This window comes from Ochotona curzoniae, unplaced genomic scaffold (assembly GCF_017591425.1).
Source record: "Ochotona curzoniae isolate NIBS_2020 unplaced genomic scaffold, NIBS_Ocur_1.0 contig_291, whole genome shotgun sequence".
In the NCBI taxonomy this organism is placed as follows: Eukaryota; Metazoa; Chordata; class Mammalia; order Lagomorpha; family Ochotonidae; genus Ochotona; species Ochotona curzoniae.
Window position 1 is genome coordinate 3,485,268 of NW_024465649.1, and position 25,568 is coordinate 3,510,835.

A 25,568-nucleotide genomic window follows, 5' to 3' on the forward strand; every position below is an offset into this window, starting at 1 on the left:
TTTTAAAATTCATTTGTTATTGGCAAGGCAGATATACAGAGAGAAGGAGATACAGAAAGAAAGATTTTCCATTCACCCACTGGTTCACTTCTCAAGTAGCTGCAAATGTCAGAGCTGAGGCAATCTGAAGCCTGGAGCCAGGAGATTCTTCTGGGCCTTCCACTTGGGTACAGCATCCCAAGGCTTTGGGTCATCCTCTACTGCTTTCCAAGGCTACAAGCAGAGAGCTGAAAGGGAAGTGGAGCAGCTGGGACATGAACCAGCACCTATATGGGATCCTGGCGTGTGCAAGGAGAGGACTTTAGCTACTAGTCTACCACACTGGGCTTGTGAAATAAATCTCTCTTAACAAAAGTTTCCTCCATCGTGCTTACTGACATATTCAAACTTATTTCACAAACTAACAAATGTCAACAAAATGCTGGTTTTCAAACTCCATTAAGTTGTACATAAGCATCATTATTTTCTAACAGGTTTAGACTACAGACTCTAGAGGAACCTTAAGCTGTTTATAACCCCTTTCATCAGAAGATGTGTTTTTAAAACATAAATAAATGTCCCATGACAGTTACTGAAAGTGACTGAGGCTTTGGGTGTCACCACAGAAGTCATATTTGTGGATGGCCCAGCAGACAATCAACTCAGACTTTTAAGAAGATTCTTTAAAACAAACAAAAAAAGGAGATATCTCAAGATAAAGGCTACTAAATAAAGGAATAAAAATATGTTGACAATCACATTAGGGCTGGTTCTTATTAGCCCCATTTTTTTCCCTGAAAATATGAAATCTGGAGCAGAAACTTATAGCAAAGCGCATTCCCTAGCCTTCTGATCTATCAACCTTTCAAATAAACAAAAACTTTACATAGAGAAAACTCTGGAAGTAGGCATTTCTTGGTAGTTGCCTCAAGTTAGCTCCTGTAATAATAATTACCTAGCAATGGTTTTGGATAAATGGAGTAAAACAGGGAGAATGGGGAGAATAAGAGAATGCAGAGAATGTGTGTGTGTGCGTGTGTATGTGTGTGTGTAATAGGGAGAGACTCAGTAACTCATGTTCACTATAAATGCTTTAAAATGCCAAATAGGATACCCTCTTTCACATTTTTCTCCAATAATTCTATTTTGCAAGTCATATTATTCATAAACGAGACATTCAAGAAACACAAATTCTGAAATAAAAATGTGCACACCACCAGTGGAAAAGCAAACAAAAGCAGCTAATGTACTGTGGCTAAAAAAATGTTCAAACAAAGTGGCAGTAATTTACTGCCCTGGCTCTTAGCTGGACCCCATGAACATAATCAGAACCCCCAGGACTGATGGGAAAGTGTGATTTACAGTAAGTCTCAGGATAATAAAATGAAAAAGCAAATTGCGCATGAACATGAAAGCTGTATTTCTTCCACTTTCAGCAACTGAATCAAATTTCCAGCCAGAATTTCAGGGTGAAATTTAGAAGTCCCTCAAGAAGCAAACTGTGAACTGACCAATAGCCATATTCAGACACTGCTCCAGCCATCTCAATGACATAATTAATATCCAGATATGACCACAAAAAACACACTACCTAGTAGTTAGTAGCTTGGGTTTGATTCCTGGATGTGTCACTGCTGTCAAGTGTCCTGGGGCGAATTATTTCACAACTTCAAGTTCTAGTAATACCTGTTGTCTCAGACTGCCATGTGCATTAAGTCAAACAAAGGGTATAAAGCCCTTGGGAGGGTGGTTGGCCTATGTCAGCTGCAATACTTTTGGTATAAATTTAAATGAAAAATAAATAGTACACTTTGATAAATGAGTTAGCTTAATTAAGGCACTTAGAAAGTACTGAGTGTTTAGTAAGTTTTATGTAAGTGTTTGTCATTTCTGTTACTATACACTAAAATTTCAGTCAATTTGAATGTTTAGAAATGGGGTGACTAGGTTTATTTTTGTGTCCAAAGCCTCCAAAGTAATATGGTGCTCAAAGTTCTTGAAATTCTTTCTAAAACATATGCCAACTTTTCAGGACTAGGAAGGGTAATAAGTTAAGTATCATTTTACAACATGTTGCACTTGTTTGTGGGGAGCAAATGCTAATCATGAGTCCTGTGTTCTAGTGTCAGATCTGCTGGCTGTCAACTGTCTGATTTGGTGCCTCAGTTTACTTATCTGTATAATGGGGGTAAATAGATCTGCCTTTATTCCACTTTTGGAGATGACCATGTGAAGTCATGCGTATGAGATGATTCTGAAGATGACCAAACATGAGATAAATAAAGGATAACATTCATTTCTTACTGTTGTTCTTGAGTGCTCATGGACCATTTCTGGAGATGTGTGGGCACAAGGGATATGGAAATTTCAGATATATCAAAGATTCCATTTTGTTTTTAAATAAACTGCAATAAAATAAACAACACATAATTTACAATTTTAACTGTACAGAGCAGTGGCCATTCAGAATATACACACTGTTGTGCAGCCAACACCACCATCCATCCATAAGAGTTTTTAAAAATTCTCAAGTTGAAATTCCAAACACTTTAAATGGCTAGACATCCATTCTTCCTTCCTCCCAGCCTCTCTGATTCTACTCTGGCCTTATGAATCATACAGCTCTAGTCTTCTCATACAAGGGAAATCATACAGAGTATAGCCTTTAAAATAAATCCTGTGATGACTTCCTTAGCTTTTCCATCTTTGTTTTTGAATATTGGTACAGAAAACAATAGCACCTAACTGGGATTTCAGTTTGTGGGTTCCCAGTATAATGGAGGTTATGACAGGACAGTGATCAGTGAACTAAGACGTAGGGCCTGGGTAGCATCCTCTGGGGGTGATGGGGCTGACAACTCAGTCCAGTTACACCATTACTTTAGAAAACTTCTGGGAAGCTGTGATGCTACAAGGCTGTGCAATGAGGACCCAAGATGAGATGTGGCCTTCTCAGAGAAGTACTGTTTACTGTAGAGTGGATCATTCTCTTTTCTGGGACAAGTCTGGTGAACTCAGAAGGAGTAAATGATTACACAGTACTGACAAGTGCATGTTCAAGTGTTTTGATCACATTTCTATCTTTCAAAATACTAAAATATATTCATTCTCTTCTTCCCCTTACCCTCTTCAAAGAGCAACAGATTTTTGTATAGCAGAAATAGAAGATGAAGAGGCTACCTGTGTTAGAAATTTTGGTTGGGAAAACAAGACCGGAGCTAGGAAACAAACAAACAGCCCCCACCGCAAAAAAAATCCTGTGAATTATTTTTGCGTGTTCCTTGCAATAGATTTAAATACTGCTATCTCTTTCCTCTGACCAGGAAAACATAACACTAAAAGTTTGATAGCAGATGACAAGACGTTATTACACACACAGAGCAGAGATTATGCCAAAACTCTAGGCTGCGCTTCCACAATGGGAAAGAGAAATACTGAGTTAAACTGTTCGGATCGAGAAGATAGGTGTACATGAGCATTTTAAAGATATCTCTCAAGTTACACCAATACATGCATCGGCTCCAGGATTCTAAGGCCCATTTATGTTAAGTGCAAAAAAACAATATAGGCAAATCTAAGATGCCACAGACCAAAGGGGTTATGTATATGAGCTAAATGACTATACTTCATATTCATAGACTTCCCAACTGGGATATATTTGTTTGAGGAGACACTTTTGCTCTGATAAGAGCCTGGCTCTGGGAGAAACAAGTTGACTTGAGTTTGTATGGGGGAGACACTTTCACACATGAATCACCCAAAAAAATGGCAGTTGCTTTGGAACATTGGCTGCCTGCCTCAGAATCTGACACTGCGGGGCTTGGTCTGCAGAGACCCACCTTCAACATGGAATGTAACCAGAATAGCAAGGCTAAGTACCTCATCCATCTGACTTGGAGTCGTGGGACAACTCTGCACATTAACATTTTTCCCCAGGCTGAGTAGCTGTTGTTGAAAAGTACAGCTTCTATTGCGCAGAATCAAGTGGATTTTAGTAGTATACATTTCTAAAATTGGTGTCCTCCAAATGGCTTCCTTGATACTACACAACAGGACCAAGGATAGATGAGTCAATATAACAGTAAATTATAATAATATTCAGAGCTTTTATAACATACGTTTTCTACAAAAGGATGAGAAAGTGAGTTTTAGCAGTCTATTCTCATTCAATTGATGTGTACAACTAATTCCTGAGCTACACTGAGAGCATTCCTGATGTATTTCCAAAGAAAACAATCATACCATGAGCTTCAACTCTGCTAGAAACAGGGAAAAAGAGGTGAAGGATATCAACTATGTGACCTTAGCTTTGTTGGAACTTTGATTTTCTCATATACCTAAAAATCTGGAGTTATTTTATAAGGGTGTGTAGGAGCAGAAATATGTCTATAAAAGCAGTTTAGCAACTGACTACCCTTCTTGTTTTTTAGAAGGATCTTCCAAATATTAGGTTGAAATCTGCTTCTTTGTAATTTTTCCCCAGTTCTCTCAGTCCAAATCCCATGGGGACCAATGGGACATTTTTTTCTCTCTTCTGCAATATATTTCATCCAACAGTCATAAGATTTTCTCTAGTCTTTTGTCCAGCCTAAACTCACCCAGTTGCTTTCATCATTCCCCAGAACAAATAATACTCAAGCCATAAACTTTATAGAGTACTGCTGGCATGGGAGACACACAAATTGGAATATTTTAAAGCAGGTCCTTTGCTTTGAAGAAACTTAAGTGTGTATAATGCAGTGTGAATTAAAACAAACAAACAAAAAGTAGACTGATTCAAAATGGAATGATTGTGCAGGAGAAAAGAGCAACTAAATTTATCTGGAAAACCAGAGAGTATTTCATGGGAAATGACATTTGAGCTTGAGAATCAAGAACTGCAATAATTTTGAAATTCAGTAAGCCTGCACTGGAAGAACAGCACAAGAAAAACCACAGAGAAATGAAAATGCAGTAATTGTTTCAGGAGAGGTTTCTTCCACTCTACCCTTATATGTTGAAGCCCTACCCTCATGAAATATTTGTTGACAGGGCTTGTAGGAAGCAATTAAGTAAACAAGGTCATGGAGTGAATCCTGAATCTTAGCAAGTATTTGTAAAAAACAAACAAACAAACAAACAAACAAAAACATAGAGATCTCTTAATCTCTCTTCCCCCTATTCCTTTCTTGCCATGTGAGACAGAGCAAGAAGTCAGCAGGCGTCTATGGGTCAGGAAAACAGCTCTCACCACAAACTGATCTCTGGTAAACCTTGGTCTTGCACTACCAAGCTGTAGAATCTGAAGGAAATACATTTCTGATGCCTGGGTATTGTGTTACGACAGCACTACTGAAAAAGGGTAACTGCAGAATAGACTATAGTGGTAAAGACTAAGGAGAGAAGCAAGGGTGTGTATTGGCCAACCGGCCAATGAGAATAATCTTTGAAGACAAAGAAACCAATGTTCCAGTCTCACCTCTGCTGTTTCATTTACTGTGTGACCAGGCTGTTTGTTCAACCCCTCTGAGCTCAAACTTCTTGTTTGTATGGTAAAATACAATGTATGTAAAATATCATTGAAAGTGCCTGAAGATAGAAGGTACTTTCTAAGTTACTCCTAGTGCCACTACTAGTCAAAAGGACAAGGCACAATCAATGAATTTCCTGAGAAGGAAAGACTTCTTCAAGCATGACACCAAAATAAAAAGCTGTAAAAGACAAAGCTGACAGATTCGGCTTCATGAAAGTACATTTTCTGTGGTTAAAATAGACACAATGCCATAAGCAAAACTGTAAGTTAAACTAGAGAAAATTGCATATTTCAAATTGTAACAAAAATAAATACACAGTAATAATGAAGTGAGAAAAACAAGTGAGTATTCATTAGGGAAAAAATAGCAACGAAATATAAAAAAATTCAAGTCAGTTAACCAAGAATATTCAAGATAACAATGACATGCTATTTCTGTTTTTATAATTGACATGACTAAGGATAATTCCTAGTGTTGGTAAAAGTAACTGGGTAGAATTGGACATTCTACTGCAGTTGTACAGCCCTAAATATGCATAAAGATTGGTGAGACCATCACATGATGAATACTTTCACGACGCCAAGGTACTACTCTAGGCCCTTTTAGGCTAGCCCAATATATTTTATAACACAACTGGAATAGTTCTGTTTTTTCAAAAGTGAAAACTGCACTATATTTCTAAACATTTCTGCAATGCAACATGTTCAATGTATCCCATAGTGTCCTTAGGAGCGAGCATTCCCTCTGCTTGGAATGCCTGCTTCCCACACTGGAGTGACAGTTCAAGTTCTAACTCCACATCTGATGCAGTTTCCCATGAATGCACACCCTGGGAGGCCACAGAGCTGCCCCCAATTTGGGTAAGAGACACAGACTGTGTTCTGGGCTTCCGGCTTTAGCTTGCCCAAGCCCTGACTGTTGCAAGCATTTGTGGAGTGAACCAATGCATGGATGTTCTCTCTGTGTCTGTTGATCTGCCTTTCAAACACAAAATGAAAATAAATCAGAGAAAATTTTTAAGAATGATATTGTTAAAAAAAACAGCTTGATGAGATTGAAAGATCATGATGCTGCTGTTAAAACACAAATGCCATTACCAGAAAGTGAAATATATGGCAGTATAAATCTGTACTCCAGAATAAAAGGAGGACTGCCAACTATTAAACTACTAAATATATCTTGACAATAGGATACTAGACTTTCTTTCATTGTCTATGCCTACAATGCTATGATACACTTAAGCAGCAGAATTTCGAACTTGTGACTGTTGCTGAAACACACTAGTATTACAATAATATTCTGGAAAGCAGTGGGGGAGAGAAATGGGATGGTGGAAGGGAGGATTCCAGTGCCTATAAAACAGTATCATGAAAAATAAAAAATATGCATATGAAAAAAACAAAACAAAAGAAAAAACAAATGCCGCTTACAAATGAGAATGCTCTAGAATGGTTTCATTTGGTAAATCTATGTGCCTGTAAGCATAAAAAGGATACTGTTAATAGTGAGATGATTTTGACTTAATTTCACTTTTCAGATTTTTTCATAAAAATGTATATTTTAGACTTTTTATATTTTTACATACTTATAAAATATATTTTTAATAAAAATCCACATTTTTTTTCTAAAAGCAAGAAAATTACTTAAGGAAAGAAGCAGAAGGTACAGGAGACCCACCAGCCCTTCTCACCCCAACAGAGCTGAGCTGTGGAGATCTGCCTTCCTAGCAGAGATTTCCTGCTTCAACTGACCCTGGGAAGGAGGATTTCAACCACATAGCTGGAGTCTTTTCAGATCTTCTCAGGCCTTCCTCAGGAAGGGACTGTGGAGAGCAGAGACCAACATCCAGTCAGGTCATGCTCCTCTCTGACTCAGCACACAAGTGACACTCATTCATAGAACAGCGTCCCATGGTATGCCCTGGAATCTCCTGCGCTTCGGGCTCCAGGTCTGAACTGTCACCATCAGCACTGGATTCTCCTGGGAATCAGTGACAGACACAGGTTCATCACCAGCAGCAGGCTCTCTCAAGCATGGTCTTCAATCTCCTTCTAATCCCAGTTCCAAATACTCCTGCCAACCTGAGTAAAATTTAAGTAAAAAAACAAAGCCAAAACCCTACAAACTGAGAAATACCATAATAACAACAGAGAGGAAGATCTCTAAACACACACATTACCAGGATTTTACCCTCTGTTTCCACAGTTGCTTTAAATACATGGTCTGGCAAGCAGTTAGAGATGATTTGTGATAATCTAGCATTTCTTATCATAAAGCTAAAAGCAAGAAAAACATACTTGCATCACTCTATAGTTCACAAAGCATATTATTAGGATCTGGGAAGAATTCTGTGGACATTTTTACTCCTATTGGACAGCTGACAATTCAAAAGTCCAGGGAGGTAAGTGGCCCAAGGTGACTTTATTAGATATGTCCGGCTCTTATTCAGATTTCAGGCCACTGCACTGTAGAAAAAATTTACATACATATATTAGGCCCAGTTTTGTTGTCTTCACAGCACTATCAGTACATAAAAATAACCTAACAATGCTTATCCACATGAATTTATTTAGATTTCCTTATTTTAAATTTACACAAAATCCAAGTAAAATTAAGCATTTCAAAGTAAACAATCCAATAGTATTTAGCATATAATACTGTGTAAGGGGGACTTCCAAAAGGTCATGGAAATGGAAGTAGAAGATGTTTATTTTGGCACAAAAAAGTGTCCAATGTGCACGCATACATGTTCTTCATGATATACACTGCCCACGAGCTTTCTGAAGACCCCTCATAGGACACTCCTAGGCAGTTCCAGAGTAGACCTCCCTGCCTATCCTGAAATGTGCCTCCTCCCCTCATTAAATCATTGCTTCCTATTCAGGTCCTGGCAACTGGTCCAATTTCCGCTTTGGGCATTTACTTCTGTATGTTTTATACAATGAAACCATACAACAAGTGGCTTTCTGTGTCTGGTTTCTTTCACTCGGCATGTTTTCAAGGCTCATTCATCTGTGGCTGGACTTGCTCCCTTTTTATGGCTGAATAACATTCCACAGTATGAGCAAACCCCTGGGTTTCCACATTCACCCACAAATAGACATTTAGGCTGCTTCCACCTTTGGATTATTGTGATTTATGCAGCTATGAATTTGCATGTACATGTATTTAAGTACCTTTTTATTTTCAATTTGCTTTAACATAAATATATGTACATATATTCTTATTTTTACATGTATTTTTTCACTTACTAAAAGAGTATAAAATGCTTTTTGAAAAAAAAAATGGGGAAGACTAAAAGCAAGCCACTATAAGAAAAACCATCTGAGAGTAATTAATAGTCTGTAGAAAGGATCTTCTATCCATCCGCTAAAAGGCATATAACCCTGATGGTCTTTTTTCCCTATAGTCACACACTATTAGCTGAGAACTAGATTGTTGGATTAGAAAATTTTCTGTTGCTATCACAAAATACCTGAGGTTAGGTACTTTTGAAGAAAACGTTTATTTAGTTCACATGTTTGGAAAATCAAAATCCAGTTCTGGGTAGCTTCAACTGTTGAACTTTTGACAAGGGTCTCTTTTATGTTTTACAGCATCACAGACTCATGGCACTATGGAAGGAATGTGTACAACAGGGAGAGTGCAAGTTAAGACAGAAAGCCAGAAGACCCAGGGTTTAGACGGTCTCTTTCTATGACAACCTATTCTTGCAAAAACATTTCATGAAATCGACTTTACTTCTTAGAGGTCAACATCCCCAGGGACCCAATCTCCTCTTACTGAACAGTATCTCTTCAAGGTTCCGCCATCTTCCAACAGCATCATACTGGACTTTGGGCTTCCAGCACATTAGCCCTTAAACCATAACAGGAGTCATTAAGAATACAGACTTGGCAGCCAGAAAAACCAAAACTTTGAACCCCGATTGTGCTATTTACTGAGTCACTTGACCTCAAACTTGGTAAACTGTCTATAAATTGGACATAAAAGCCTTCCAGGGTTTTTATAATAAATGAAATGGTGTTCAGAAAGCATTAGCTATGAGAGAGTACTTTCCACACAGTGTTCCTGAGAGAGGAATTTTCCATTTTTTACCACTGAACCTGCAACATAATGCCAGGTACATGATTGGTGCTTAATAAATCCCTGTTGAATGAACCAGTGACTGTGAATGCTGAGTGGATATGTTGAAATGAGAGTCATGGGAGAAATTCTTGGGAAGAATCCAGTGCTCTGGGTCCAGAAGAGAAGCACAGGTCATGTTCTGGAAGCTCTTGCAAGTCAATGTGCATTCTATACAGCCATGTTTCCACAGCCAGAGTTGGTCAAATCTGAATTGGGGCTCACAGACAATGGAATCACTTGGCAGAAAATACTTAGGGAATATGCTAGTATTCGTTGTAGCAACAGAGCAGAGCTAGGAACCTTCCAAGATATTTGGAGAATTGAACTTCTAACCTGCTAGACCAAGTAAGGTTTAGGGCATTTTTCAAAGCAAATAAGCATTTGATGGAATAAACCCAGACAACTAAATATTTAAGCATGCGGCCTGACAGGAACTGCCCTCAAGTAGTATTACTTAGAACTAAGGAGATGATTAGTGAGCTTCTCATGGCCTTACAGGAAATCTTGCTTGGCACAGGAATGCAAAATTTCCCAATCTCATCTAAAAGAAATTTCCCTACACTCCACTGCATCATAATGATGTCTGTAATGGGTTGCAGAGCTCATGTCTGCTGAAGACTTTACTGCCTTTCCCCTTTTGTAGGTTCTTCTACCCAAATAAGGGACTTGTTCTGTTGCAGACCAACTTTCACAAGCTCAGAAAGACTAACATGGAGTCACAACACTCAAGCACCCACAGAATAAGGCCGAGATGAAATGCTGACCTCTACTTCACCCAGCAATTAGCTGCTCCAAAAATCCTCTAGTTGATACTCTTCCATTGTAACACCTATCTCAACTGGAACAGAATGATCTTGCTTATATCCATACTGATACATGTGAAAATAATTGTTTAAAGTTTCTCTTTTCCACTAAATTATTGAGTATACAAAAGCAAGACCGATTCTGTCTTGCTAATTGTTTAGCCCTTGTCTGTGATAAAAATATTTCATATACACATGAATCTAAAGCACTTACTGGAAAACTCCAAGTCAGTTCAGAGGCAATATACTGGTTAAGCATAAGAGGTATGAATTCTAGGTTCACTACTTTGCACTTTGGGCAAATTGCTTAAGTCTCTTCTATTAGTTTCCTAATGCTATTGGTACAAATTGTCACAAACTTAATGGCTTAAAACAGCAAAAATATTTTCTCACACAGCTCTGGAAGCTAGAAGTCTAAAACCTAACAGAGCCACACTGCTTGTGTTTAGGCTCTGCAGCAGAATTTGATTTTTGCCTCATCACCTTAGCTTTCCTGAGCTTGTAGCCATATCACTCCAACACCTGCCTTTACTTTTACATTGCCTGCTCCTTGGGTCTGCATGAAAGCTACCTTTTCCATTCTCCTAGAAATACTAACACTGGAGTCACAATCTGATAATGCATGAAGGTTAATTGCATGTGAAAATATCAATTTTTCCTAAGAAAGTAAAGTTCACAGCTTTCAGTGATTTGCACATGAGCAGCTTATCTGTAGGTTACAATCAACTATTTTTCTCCAAGACTGTTTTTCATCTATAAAAGGGACAGATAATCTCTCATTCTCATGAGGATTAAGTTTGACAATTAGCACAATTCATGGCACACCAAAAATCCTCAGTAGTAACAGCTGGTATAATTAATGTTACAGGGAAGTAGTGTTCTGGAAATCCATAAGAACAAGTGATGGAGTTATGCCAGCATATTCAGACATTTAAACAATACCTATATCAAGATCTGTCATTCTATATACACACATTCAATCAGGGCTGGGGCCTGCACTAGGTTTCTTACAGACATCATTACATTGCATACTCATAATGATAAACAAAAACAAATAAACAAAAACAGAGAGACCTTAAAGCTCAGCTTTTAAATGCCCAGAGTTAGCCTAAGAGCTTAAATATAAACCAGAAACCTTTTGCTCTGAACCCTGGTCATTCCCATATAACCTTAAAAAATTAAGGACAGAGATGGAGAATTTCTGAGTACTTATCCCTACAAAAACCACATGTTAAAATATCACTGAGTTGGATTGCAGAGCAGATAAACCTGGAAGGACTCCAGAATGGTGGTTCCAACACTGCTGTATACTAGAATGGTTAGGGAACTTAAAACAAGCTGCCCACCATACATGGAAGCAGAGTAGGGGTGTGGGCTGGGATGATTCCAGACATGGGCATTAGTAATACTTTAAACTCTGTAGGTGATTCTGGCCAAAGCCAGCATTAAGGATAGCTGCTCTACCTGTGGTCTTAAAATGTTGGTGGTCATCAGAATCATAGCAAAAGTTAGTAAAACTGGAGAGGGTTAATCTGGAACCTCCTCCAAGGCATGTGTCTCTCTCACCTGACCTTAATACTCAGCAAAATTTGAGGACATCCATGCTGCAGTATATTTCAGCTCCTGTGTCCTGATTTTCGCATCTCATTCATTTCTTGACTTAGCTAAACACCCTGTGCAAGGTGTTGGTGATTTTGGAATGCATAAATAAAACATAATTCCTAATCCCAAGAGCTTACAACCTAATGAGTCGTTCCAAGTTCTCTCAAAGCCTTCTCCACTGTTCTCTGCTGGGCTGATCTTCTACCAGAAATAGGAAATCCATGAGGTCTGCTTGAACTGATGATGTTCAGTACATGAGTCTACATGAGGAAAGAAGAGGAAGGGAGGTCCAGGAAGAGTATTATGAAAGTAAGCCCTACCTGTCTGTGTGCTGAGAAACAGGGATGCCTCCCCAAAGGGAAAGGTGGAGTCAGGAAGGGTTTCTCAGAAGCCAAGAAGTCTAAGAAGAGTCTATAGGAATGGCAAAGGGTTGGGGAGGGTGTTCTCATCACACAGCACGAAGTTTGCGCGGAAGCCTAAAACAGCATGAGGAATGATGTCTAGCTTGGCTATAAGCATAACCAGCAGGATGCAGGAGGAGAAGCAGTGGGAACTGAAGCAGGAATTGCATGATAAAGTACTTCTTCAGAATGCTTTTCTCCATTAGCCATGAAGCGTTTAAGTCCGAAAATCATTAGGAAAGGTTTGCTCAATGCCATGGGTTCAGGAACAGCACGCCTATCTATAACCTAAGTGAGCACAACCTCAATCCCACAGGCTTCTGGAGGCACCCTCAGGCTACACTGTGAAGTCACATCTCAAGTCGGGTCACTAGGCAGTTGCTTCAATAGAAGACAGGTTTAAACCCAAACTGAAAGATACACAGGCAAGGAAAAAGACAGCCTGGGAACATTAAGAAACTCTGCACTGAGTCCAAAAATGTGCCTTGTTTTAGTCAGGAATTACCAAAAATAGCACCAAGTGAGTAAGGAATCTGGGACCAGTGACAGCTGGTGGATAAATATCTATCCCAGATCTAAATGATAAAACCAGGAGCATTAAAAACTTCCAAGTTTGTTCCATCGCACTTCTGTCACTAGGGCAGTGATTGCTGTTGGGGGAGGTGCTGGGCTCTATGCTTCTCTCATGTCCAAGTTGGATTATGCAGAATGCCCTCAGGGTCTGTTTCCTCTAAGTTGAATGCCTCAACGATAGCAGTAGAAAAGGGATGTGAGGACTGATGTGAGAGATTGAGTGCCAAGAGCTGGAGCTGGAATGACCAGGTGGAAAAGGCACTGAGTACAGAGGAAGACAGTCTCTGCTCCAGAGGTAGTGTCTCACAGAAATTCTCCCAAGTGAGCAGGCTTGGAAGAGTTCAAGAGCACCATGGAGTTGTAGTAGGGACTTTCCTATTAATGTACTTCTATCTGTAGAGAATAACACAGAAGCCTATACTCATACCTAGGTGCTATTATTATCCTATTCAGTCATCTGCACTCTCATTGCATTTTGCACTTCAAGTTAGTTAATCAATAAAGTTGCCATTGGCATTAGGCCAACCACACTTAGCATTTCTTTGCATCTGTACATGCACCATCTTCAAAGCCATTTGATTCATAGGCTCTGGACTGCATCATTCATAATCTCAACAGCCAAAGAAGCTATTCAAGAAATAGAAGGCTTATCTCAAGCCTGTCCTAGCCTACTTCCTCACTTGTTACTGGGAGCATGTTCCCTCCGTGATCTGACAGATCCCATAGCCTTGTCTTAGTGGGTTCTTTCCCTAGAGTGAAGAGACTGGTCAAGTTCAGCAGACTAGAAAAAGGCCCCAGGGAGCAAGAATGAGTTGTCAAGGAAGGATAAAACAGAGATAGCACAGCTGGCAGAGCTATATCCAGGTCCCTGCTCTCCCAGCAAGAAGGTGTTCTCACTGCTTCTAGGCATAGACTTGGAAAATGTAAACATTGTTATAAAGTAGGGGTGGGGACCATGCCGCCTGTGGGTCTATAAGGTCTGTGAAATGTCTGGTCCTGCGGAGGCAACTGCAGGCAGGACTCGAAATTCAATAAATCTACAGCCGGTTAATTTTTAAGTTGATAATTTTGTACGGCTCATGAATTATGCCATAAATATCCAAATGGCTCAAGGCAAATTCCCCACCCCTGCTCTAAAAGCAAAGGAAACTGACAGTTGAGTTTCATATTGGATTTTAGGAAAAGTTTCTTGTAAGAGATGACAATGACACCAAAACCTGGAGAATGCAAATGGTAAGGAAATGCATTCTGGGTAGAAGGAAGACTATTTGCAAACTGTCATTGACCAGGGAAGAGCTTGTCTTGCTGGAGCAACCCAAAGACAGCCAGAGTGGTGGGTTTATAGCCAGCCCAGGACATAACATGAGATAAAGTTCAAGAGATAAGGGCCACAGCTGGACCAGCAGGAACTCATAGGAATGTCTTACGTGAAACCCCTAAGCTGGGGTCTCTGAAATGTTCTGTGGTTCCCTTGTCTTCTTCCATATAAACTATTACCAAACAATAACCCCTTTTGGGCTTTTGGCTTTAAATCACAAAACTTTTCTCCAAAGAATGGAAATTACTATAGTTAATGGCATTCTCTGAAATTTAATGATCAGATAATAAACAGTAATTATAAAACCCTGCACATAAGATACTTCACATATTTCAAAGCACTGTACACACCCTTAAGCACACATAACCAGTTTTTAGAAATATGCTATTTTAGAAAAAAAGAAGCTCCAAGAATTTCAAAGCCAGAAGGACAAGAGACCATCTCATCACTCAGCGAGGAGGAAACTCAGGTTAAGAGATCTATTTAAGGCCTCCACCACTGTTTCACAAGTGGAAATAGGGAGGAACCATGCAGGTAAGTCATGTGTGTGATTTACAAGTATTTATGGCCACAGTATAAAGAATCAGGCAAATTATTTTAATAATATTTTCCTCTTATTTCAATATATGGTGAAAATATTGCCATTTCAATATGTAATCAATGTAGAAATTAAGATATTATGAAGTTCTTTTTCATATTAAAGACTTGAAATCTAGTGTGTTTTAAAAATTGTTGCTATGAGGGAGAGAGACTCCATTCATCCTCTCACTGCTTCACTACCCACCTGACCTCAACAGCTTGGGCTAGACCAGGTGGAAGCAAAAGGTGAGAACTCGATTCAGGTCTCCCACAGCGTTGGTAGGGAGACACAGGTTTTTGAGCTATCACCTGTTGCTTCACAGGGGGTACTTAAATTGGATGCAAAGTTGATATTTGAACCCAGGCACTGTGATCTGGGATGTCAGTATTCCAAACAGTATCTTAACCACTATGTCAAGTGCCCAGCCCAGAGTTGTGTGTTTTATACTACATCTCATTTTGGACTCAACACATTCCGTGTTTAACAGTGGGAGACAGTGGCTACTGTGGTCATCCAGGCAACACTACAGCCTCATAAGGGAGATGGTCAGAAAAAGGATTGATGCCTTCCTTTGACAAATGAAAACCCTGAGCCCAGAGCATAAGAGATTGCCACTCCAGCGCACAACAGAGCTGGGAGTAAGTACAGCATGGATTTCTCCCAGATCATGCTTCCTTCCATTAAGGATCTAGAAAAGGAGTGGGGACAACAAACTACCAATTGTTTGCACCTGTCAATACTACAGACTGTAACTGGGCTTTCTACTTTATTGAATCCTTACTACAATCCTTTGAGGCTATAGTATTTCTCCCATTTTCCCATACAAAAACCTACAAGTGCTTTAGTACTTGATGATGATAAGATGAAATACCTGAAGGAAAATAAATGATGCTATCAATTTTATAAATATGTTGCATAAGGCCCAAACCTGCTTGAGTGACTTTAAACAAGATATGACTACCTCAGGAACTCCACAAGGGATTTGTGAAACCAGTACCACTTTTTTCCCCCTTAAGATTTATTTATTTATTTATTTATTTATTTATTTATTTATTTATTTATTTATTTATTAAGATTTACAGAGATAAGGAGTGACAGAAAGAAAGCTCTTCTGTCTGCTGGTGCACTCCCCAAGTGGCTGCAATGGCTGGAGCTGAGCTAATCTGAAGTCAGGAGCTTCAGGATCTCCCACATGGGTGCAGGGTCCTAAGGCTTTGGGCCGTCCTCCACTGCTTTCCCAGGCCATAAGCAGGAATTTGGATGAAAAGTGGAGTAGCCAAGACATGAACTGGTGCCCTTGTAGAATCCTGGCACATGCAAGGAGAGCATTTAGCCACTAGGCTATCTTGCCAAGCCCTAGCTACCACTTTTAAAGATGGACATAAGGCAGGATAAGGTCTCAGAGACTCCAATCTCTGGAGGTCTGTCTTGTCTGTTTGTCAAACATGAATGTTCCCAATTCAGTCTACCGTACGTACCTATCGTTGTCCTCTGCCATTGCTCCAAATACTTGACTCAGATACTCCAATGAGACTGGGAATCAAGCTTCCAGCTATAGGGAATTAATATCATTTCAGTAGATTATGTGCCAAGAACAGCCAGGTAAGAGAAACGAAGGACAAGAGGAAGAAGCCACTCCTGAGCTACAGAACCGATCTTAGTCCTGGATGGTACAGTTCTGAGGGAAGAAACAGGCCCTGGGGCCAGCATGAGGGCATGTCTGTCTTTTAGATCCGTTCAACGAGCTATCACAACACAGAGTGACCCTGCTGGTCTGTCAGGACAATGACCCATGATGACAGACACAGTCATCCCCCCTCAAAGATGAGCAAAAGGGAGCTCAGATTCAAAATAACAGCAGCACCAATGCGCTTAAGAACCCAGCTTCTTTGCACTTCTCTATTGTGTGTAAGGCTGTGAGCGGGTCATTCAGGAAAGCAAGCCAAGGAGAAAGGACCCCCACCTTGAGTCTGTCAGTACAGAGAACCATTTGCAGTTGGAAGCAGGCCTTGGTATTTTATTTAAGCATTACCTCCTCCCTTTCTGCTACCTACTGGTGCAATTTCCAGTTCTTTCTCCAAAAGAAACATTTGGCTTTCTATAGAGAACCTCTGAGACCTCTTGTGCCTGAATCTGGAAGACTAGGAAAGACGCTCTCATCATACTCACCCCCAACACTCCCTGGGGAAGCTGAGGTTGATACCCTGTAGATGGATTTATTTAGGCAGGACTGGCCTCTGAAGCATTTGTTTCAGAAATTACCCCCGTGACCCATCAATAGTAGCTTTCAAGGGTTCTTCCCAGGTGGCCATGTCTCTTTTAAATTTCATTTCCTGCTGGAAAGGATAAACAGGTAACTATTTAATGCTTCTGACTGGACTCCTTTAAGTTCTTTAAGAAATCCGGGAGCTGAGTGAGGCTGGGGATTCAGAGAAGGACGGATGAATGGAACAGAGCAGCCAGGTGAAGGAGAAGGCATTCCAGCACGCCAACTAACAGGTTTTCATTTGCTGCTTCTCCCTTCCTGTACAAGAAACTGCTCCATAGTAGGAGAGATATGCATGCAGGGAGATAGTGCACTCAGCCACCAGGCAGGACCTGCAACCTTGGACTGGACCTTGAGCCTTTCTAGGAATGTCGACATTGCTATTCACCCTGTGAGCCTCAGTCAAGTCCTAACACCCCTATGAGTTTCAGGTGTCTATCTGTTCTACCACACTGCATGGTATGAATTCGAATAATGTATGCAACATACTTAGGAAGTGCCACACAGAGTATTCATTAATTGATACAGCTTAAACAAACAACTTGAAAACATACTTCCTTCTATATGACAGGCAGGTGTTGTGTTAAGGCAATAAAGGCACAGCAATGAATAAGAAAATCAGGACTCAACAGATGTGGCACAAAATAGATATTCAGTACCACATGGTAATAATTCTGATCAAGACTGACATGCGGTAATATTGCTATCCCACACAGGAAATATTTAGGCTACTGTTGGTGGTATTGACAATGGGGTTTTGGAAGGATTTTTTCAACTGTCTGTCTCACCACCCTTTAGAAGATGCACCAAGACAGGAATACTGTTGGTCCTAATTAGTAGGAGGTCCACTGGGGACACTGCAGGTAAAGAAAGGGGAGGAGGAAACAAACGAAGGTGATTCTCAGGTACTGAGGGAGTAACCAAGTGAACATTAATCTGAGGAAATCGATGTACAAACCATGGCAGAGACTGGAGTCAGAATGCTACATGTAAGGAGTTAGAGGCAGATTGTGAAATCAAAAATAGATAAGTACTGGTACTAAAATGGAGTATCAAGCACCATGACTAGGGGTGAGATCAGAGGAGTCAGTAGAACTGAGACTATGCAAAAAGTTGTCTGAGATGTGTCACTTGCATGGGTGAATACTGACGTGTGGACAGCTGGTACTGTGGGATGATTTGTCAGGATCTGAAGTCTCTATTCAACCCTAAGATAAACCTACCTTCCCAAACTGCAAAGTGCCTACAATTTGCTTTCTATCAAGCCCAAAGTAGTAACCATAAAAACAGAATCCAGCTTTCATTTTTATTCTCCAATTAGTTTATCTAATTCACTAGTTAGATGAATTTTCTCAATAATGCTATGAGAAGTAATTTTATGATCCCATATTACATATGAAAAGAACACAGCATGGCACACTGGGTGACTCTCCAAAAGTCACATAGCTACGAGGTGGTAGTTTCGGAATTCAGAACTAGTCAGATACCTGGACCAAGTCCATTCTCTAAGCCTTTGAATTTTCTCAAATTGATCTTCCAACTCATTATCTCTCTCTTCAGCTGATTGCATCCACTCTTTAATCCATTTGATGAATTTTACTTCTCTAACCCTACTTTTCAGTCCCAGATTTTCCATTTAGTTTCTCTGAAATCTGCCCATGTTTTTGATCATACTATCCTATATTTGTCTTTAGATTCTATTTCCTGTTTCAGCATGAAACATCTTAAACATGTACACTCTCTCAAATTGGTCTGACTTCTTCCTAAGATAAAGACTCCTCCATGTGTTTTGTCTTCTGACTCTTGCTAATGGTGGCTTTCTCCCCTTTCTTACGCACATGAAGATTTTTAAAAGTAAACTTTCACCAGGGCTTTCTCATTGTTATTTTTCCTTTTTGTTTTTATACACGCACTGGTTGCTGAGACATTAGGCTTGCCACTGTCAGGTTTTCATCATGTAATTAATTCACCCCAAGGTCATATGTTATTGTCCTGATTTGCGGCTCAGGCAATTCATGAGAAAGACTCAAGCCTATTCCTATGAATAGCAGAAGTTAAGGTTTTGATTTCCCATGGGTGATCCTGATGGCTCAGGGTAGTGGATAGATTTCCACACAATAGTATCAGCAGAATTTTCATATGTCTTCAACTCTCATCTCTATGGAATAATGAAATTCCAGGCCCAGGATGCATATATATTTCCCCAAATTTTCTAGGACATTTTGCTTAATTCCTTTTCACTGACCTTCACTATAATATTGAATTTATTCCTCATTTGGAGCCTGGAAATTGTTCCTTTTAATGTCCCAGACTAGAAACAGATTCTTTTTAAGTTTTGCTTTATTACTAACTGACATATCATGAATATATTTATAGAAGGTAATGTGATGGTTTGATACTTCACATTGTGGAAATACCATATCATGCCCATTAGCATTTCCCTCATCTCAAACATTTAGCATTTCTCTGTGGTCAGAGTATTTAAAATTTTCCCTTCAAAGTCTATTTTAAAATATACACCTGATATCCAGCTGAAAGTGAACGTTATTTATCAATGAGATGTTGGTTCCCTATCCTGTTAACAGAATTTGACTGTCTGCCTGGGTTTTTGAGTTAATATGCTGTTCTCCAGGTTATCCCATGTTGCTAGGAATGACAGCATTTTCTGTTTATTCTCAATACTAAATTGTATTCCATTGTGTACCACTTAATTTGTCCAACTGGTAAAAACTGTGGCTCTTGCTTCTATGTCTGGGCTACTGTGGATGATATAGCAATGAATGGATTTTTTAAAATCACTGTACATTTCCAACAGCACCTTTGTCATTTGAAGCAATGATCCTGGTAGCTCAACTAGATTGACTGGAAGACTTTTTATTATTTACTTAGACAGCAGGTTCTGAATTGGAGGACAAAGGCCTCTGCCTGATTTATCTGCAAATACTAATTCTTCTTAGAGTTCTAGAGCAGAGCAGGAATCAACAGGGATTTGATCAATGAAAAAAATAATCACTTTTCTCTATCATTAATGGGAATTAAAGGCCACACATCAGTTATCTTCTGAAGAAAGATGCTGCTAACCATCCCTGCTATGCTGTCTGTGCTCTCTGGAAGGATGTTCTCTGGGGCCTGCCTGCCTTCATATTGTCCATTTGCCAGCAGGCTCACTAATGTCTACATTCGTTCTTGAAGGACAACTGCTACTAATTGTAGTGCCTGTCTGGCAGAAATACTAAATCTGGTAGGTTGAGTTCTTGATCAATGGTTCTGCTGTCCTTCTTAGCATATATTCATTAGTAACAAGAAGAATGTGGGGCAGGCACAGCAGTATACAGACACATTCTCCATTTGTAGTGCTTGCATCCCATACAGGTGCCAGTTCTAGTCTCAACTGCTCCATGTCTGATCCTGCTCTCTGCTTATGGCCTGGGAAATCAGCAGGGATGGCCTGAGTCCCTGCATCTCTTCACCTGTGTGGGAGACCTGGACAAAGCTCCTGGCCCACAGTCCCACATCAGCACAGCTCTGGAATTTGTGCTCACTTGGAAGTAAACCAGCAGATGAAATATCCCCCTCTCTCTCTCTTTCTCTCTTTGTAAAAAAATCTGCCTTGAATCAAATAAAATTTTTTTAAATTAAGACTGCAATAGCATGATGTTTCTGTTGGTGCCATATGAGTTAGCACAATAAATACCTTGCACACTATAGACATTATGTTGATATTTATGTTGATATCTTTCCCAGCAAAAAAATCCATAATTTTGTCGAAAACACATTATTTTCTAGGCATTATATCTGATGACGGAGAAGTAAAGGAGTGGTACACAGTACCTATATTAATTTCTAATTATAAAAATAATGCCCAAGTCTAATTTGGACGATAGAAAAACAGATTGTGTCTTTGGTAGACAAAATAACTGTTTTTGTTTTGTTTTGTTTTTAGCTCTCTTGCACAATATGGTAAATACAGCTAATAGCTGAATATTGTACACGTGAATTTTGCAGAGAACTTAGCTCTTGAATGTTCTCAGCAGAGGATCCACATGTCTGATGGATGTGTTCATTGGCTTAAATTGGCCATTCCACATTGCATTAACAAATCTTGACATACTTTGTACTCACTCTGCATATTTATACAGCAATAGTTTTTTCAATATGTAATTTCAAAAGAAAAATCCTAAATACATGCTTTAATTTAAGATGCTTTAAGATGAAAAGGCATCTCATTTCATTCTACCATCCTAACATATATTAGTAACAAAATAACATATCTTCTCAGAGAGGAAGCACAATTCCCAGGGAACGTATCAGCAGATAAAGAAAGCTGATCATTGAAGGCAATTTCTAACAATGACGCTTCAGTTCCTTTCACCACTATAATCCCAGACCCAAGAAACATGTCTGCACTGAAGTAAAAACTCTATAAATTGATTGTATTTGTAAAAACTCTATAAATTTATTGGTTATATTGTTATGTTAGTTATATTGTGTGTGGGAAGTCCCTCATTAGATAAAGTGTGACATAATTTCACACATACTCATTGAAGATTTCCTATGAACAAATTTGTATTATATTCCATAATGAAGAAAACAAAAAGCAATATAGAAATCCTATTTGCAAGGACCTTCCAGGCTTAAGAATGAAGGTGAGAGGGCCCTGCGGTGTGGCCTACATGCTAAAGTCCTCGTCTTGAACGCCCCACGATCACATATGGGCGCCGGTTCTAATCCTGGCAGCTCCACTTCCCATTCCAGCTCCCTGCTTGTGGCCTGGGAAAGCAGTCAAGGACAGCCCAAAGCCTTGGGACCCTGGGCCTATGTGGGAGACCTAGAAGAAGTTCCAGGATCCTGGCTTCGGATCAGCATAGCATCGGCCATTGTGCTCACTTGGGGAGTGAATCATTGGATGGAAGATCTTCCTCTCTGTCTCTCCTCTTCTCTGTACATTTGACTTTGCAATAAAAAATCAAATAAATCTTAAAAAAAAAAAGAATGTAGGTGAGGCAGACAGGTAACTAATTCACCATGATCTAATCTAGAAGATGAAGAGGGAAGAGCAGGGAAAAGGGCTGCGGGAGCTATTCCAAGAAGGATACTCCCTGCTCAGGGGTTAGACATGCCTGTGATTAGTACAGAACTGTTGCTCAGCCCAGAAAGAGCAGCAATGTGTTGGTGCTCAGAAGGGAGAGAATAGGTCTAGGTAAAGAAGGAAGGGCAATGCAAAGTGTAAAGATTGCCACTAGATTCAGCGGGGTCAAAAAGCATAGACCGCATGAAGGTACTTTGAAAAGCTCATATAAAATGGAGTTAAAAGATAAGTTTATTTCAGTGCGAAAATTTTTTTGAAATCCATAAATAGCTTTTTTTTTTCACAATACGTATTTTCCACAAACTTTTGGAAGATCCAATGTCTCAGAAGAAATAGACATTGGCTGGCAATGCATAAAAGGGACTGAGAGGAAATAAAGGTGACTACAAAAAGGGAAATTGGGCCAGATTGCAGGGACTTTCAGTGGATTTGGACCTGACTGACCACTCCAAGACACAGGATGTCTGCAGAGTAGCCAGTGCTTAGCGTACAACGGGGCTTAGTGAATGCCAAACAATAAGCGTGAAGCAGGAACCTGCTCCCCACGTGCACACAGGAAGCTGCCATCTGCACAGGCATGCAATTACAGACATTCCAAATACTCCATCCTGAACCCTGCAAACACATCAAATACTCATTGTAAAAGGTCACCCAGCAAACAGCTCTGATCAATCCTGGCTCCGGCTGAATCAAATCCCCTAAATAAGATCCACGAGATGTAGTGTCAGGAAGGTCACAAACCACCCTATTTCACATCTTGAAACATTTTTACCATGTGGAACATTTTAGAGGAAAAGGGAAAGGAGTGTGTGTGTGGGGGGGTGGAGAGTGGAGAACCTCTCCAGAAATAATACAGTTCCAAGTAATTAAATGTTAAACAAAGTAAGCTAGAGATTTATTTTGGCCACTTTAGTGTTCTGAAGACCAGTTGATTGCAAGGAAGCCATGCCAGGACTAAAAATGGAGTTTCTTACCTCTCTTCCCACCTCCCCTTTGTGTTCCCCACTACATACCTTTGTCGAGTTCACTTGAAATGTTCCATGATGAGGTAGGCACTAACTCAGCAGTGACTGACAGCTCTGTTTCTGAAAGGAGAAAGAAGGGAAGGGAGAAAGACAAGGGCATTATTAAACATACTAACTTATGGGCTGTTGGAGGCATTAAAGGACATTTGCAATGGGAGAGGCTACCACAATCCCAAAGCTTATTAAACTGGTTTGGCTGCTACAGCTTTCAGGCCCAGGCACCTGCATGTTAGAAACCAACCAATAATCTCTTGAACAAATTTGAAGATTCTTACCTCAAAGCACTGCTTTGAAAATGACAAAAATCATATAAACAATAACAAAAGAATATTACATTGAAAAAATTACATTAACAAACCAACATAACTCTTCCTTTTGTTGTTAGAACAAAGGGTTACACTAAGCATACATATAGTCTACTTATGAAAATTCGAACACTAATGCACCTGTCACTGATTTCATTGGTACTTATCTGTGAATGTATCTGAATTTCAATAGTCATCTGTAATAACTCAGTTTAAAAGATAATTTTCAGGCCCGGCGGTGGGGCCTACATGCTAAAGTCCTCGCCTTGAATGCACTGGGATCTCATATGGGCGCCGGTCCTAATCCTGGCAGCTCCACTTCCATTCCAGCTCCCTGCTTGTGGCCTGGGAAAGCAGTCGAGGATGGCCCAAAGCCTTGGAATCCTGCACCTATGTGGGAGACCTGAAAGAAGCTCCTGGATCCTGGCTTTGGATCGGCATAGTATCGGCCATTGCGCTCACTTGGGGCGCTTACTTGGGGAGTGAATCATCGGACGGAAGATCTTCCTCTCTGTCTCTCATCCTTTCTGTATATCTGACTTTCCAATAAATAAATAAATCTTTTTAAAAAAAGAGATAATTTTCAAAGTTACTACATAGCAAACATGTAACACTCTACAAAGACTTAAATGTTTTCAATAATAGACTAATATATATATATACATATACACATATATATACATACACACATATATATATATAAATTATAGCTGTTGTTTGTGACAATTTGAGTTATATTATCCTAGTAATACATTTCAGCTGGGTTAGACTAACTTCTCTTTTAGCTATGTCTACATACACGCACTCACTAACTACACCAGTTATACAGAACACATTAGTGCCACATTGGACCTTGCAGGGCCCTGGGTCATCAAATATATGGCACACAAGCACTCAATTTCCCACCTTAAAACCCAATGCAGACATCATTAACCAATTTTTACTCTTTTTGCTTATACACCCACGCCATGCTATAGGCATTTTATATTTTTTTAACATAATATTCTAGGTAGCCAATAAAACTGGGTATGAGCTAGAATGCAAAGTTTATTGGAATAAGGGGAAAAAACACACTTAAAATCAAGGTCTGTCTGACTCTACCACCCATACACTTTCCAGCAACCCATGCTAGGACTAGTCTAGGACACGTGCCTGGTTTTGTATCCATTCAACCTTGGCCTTACCTTTATACAGATAGAAGAACACTTTCTACATTTCCCTTTTCATGGATGGTGATTGTGTGCTAAATGGCCATAGAAACCACACAACCTCATCACTGATTGAGCTTCACCAAAGATAGGATGTTTATCCACAGAGATCTTGCAAAAGACTACGTCTAGTCAGCCTACCTGCCACCAGCAGAGGCAGAAGAGTTGTTTGCTTTGTTCAGTTCTCCTAGGATGATGTAATGGCAGTTGGGAAAAATGGTGGCAAGCCATACACACCAACCCTTCTGCTAGAGGTCTCCTCCTATATTCTTTTTTTTTTTTTTTAAGATTTATTTATTTATTGGAAAGTCAGACATACAGAGAAGAGGAGAGACAGAGAGGAAGATTTTCCATCCGATGATTCACTCCACAAGTGAGCGCAATGGACGACGCTATGCTGATCCGAAGCCAGGATCCAGAAATTTCTTCCAGGTCTCCCACATGGGTGCAGGGTCCCAAGGCTTTGGGCCGTCCTCAACTGCTTTCCCAGCCACAGGCAGGGAGCTGGATGGGAAGTGGAGCTGCCGGAACTAGAACCAGTGCCCATATGGGATCCTGGTGCATTCAAAGCGAGGACTTTAGCATGTAGGCCACGCCGCAGGGCCCCTCCTCCTATATCCTTAACCTAGACCAGAAGATTGCTCTAAGGGGACCTGAAGTCAGACAGGCAGTATGGCATGGATCTGAAAGCATACAACATTGGCAATCAGAATTGCAATTGGCAATCCAAAGGAAAAAATGGACTCTATTAGGAAAAACTGTTTCACAAAGACCTATA

At 39.9% G+C, this 25,568-nt stretch overlaps 1 protein-coding gene across 1 annotated transcript in view; it reads right to left on the reverse strand.

Annotated features, from left to right (window-relative positions):
- The window catches only part of ROR1 (receptor tyrosine kinase like orphan receptor 1), a 390,042-nt gene that overhangs the window by 142,024 nt on the left and 222,450 nt on the right, over positions 1–25,568 (reverse strand). The window contains exon 2 of the mRNA XM_040978422.1: positions 23,266–23,337. Coding sequence (XP_040834356.1) covers positions 23,266–23,337 — 72 coding nt within the window. The remainder of the gene's footprint in view (positions 1–23,265; positions 23,338–25,568) is intronic.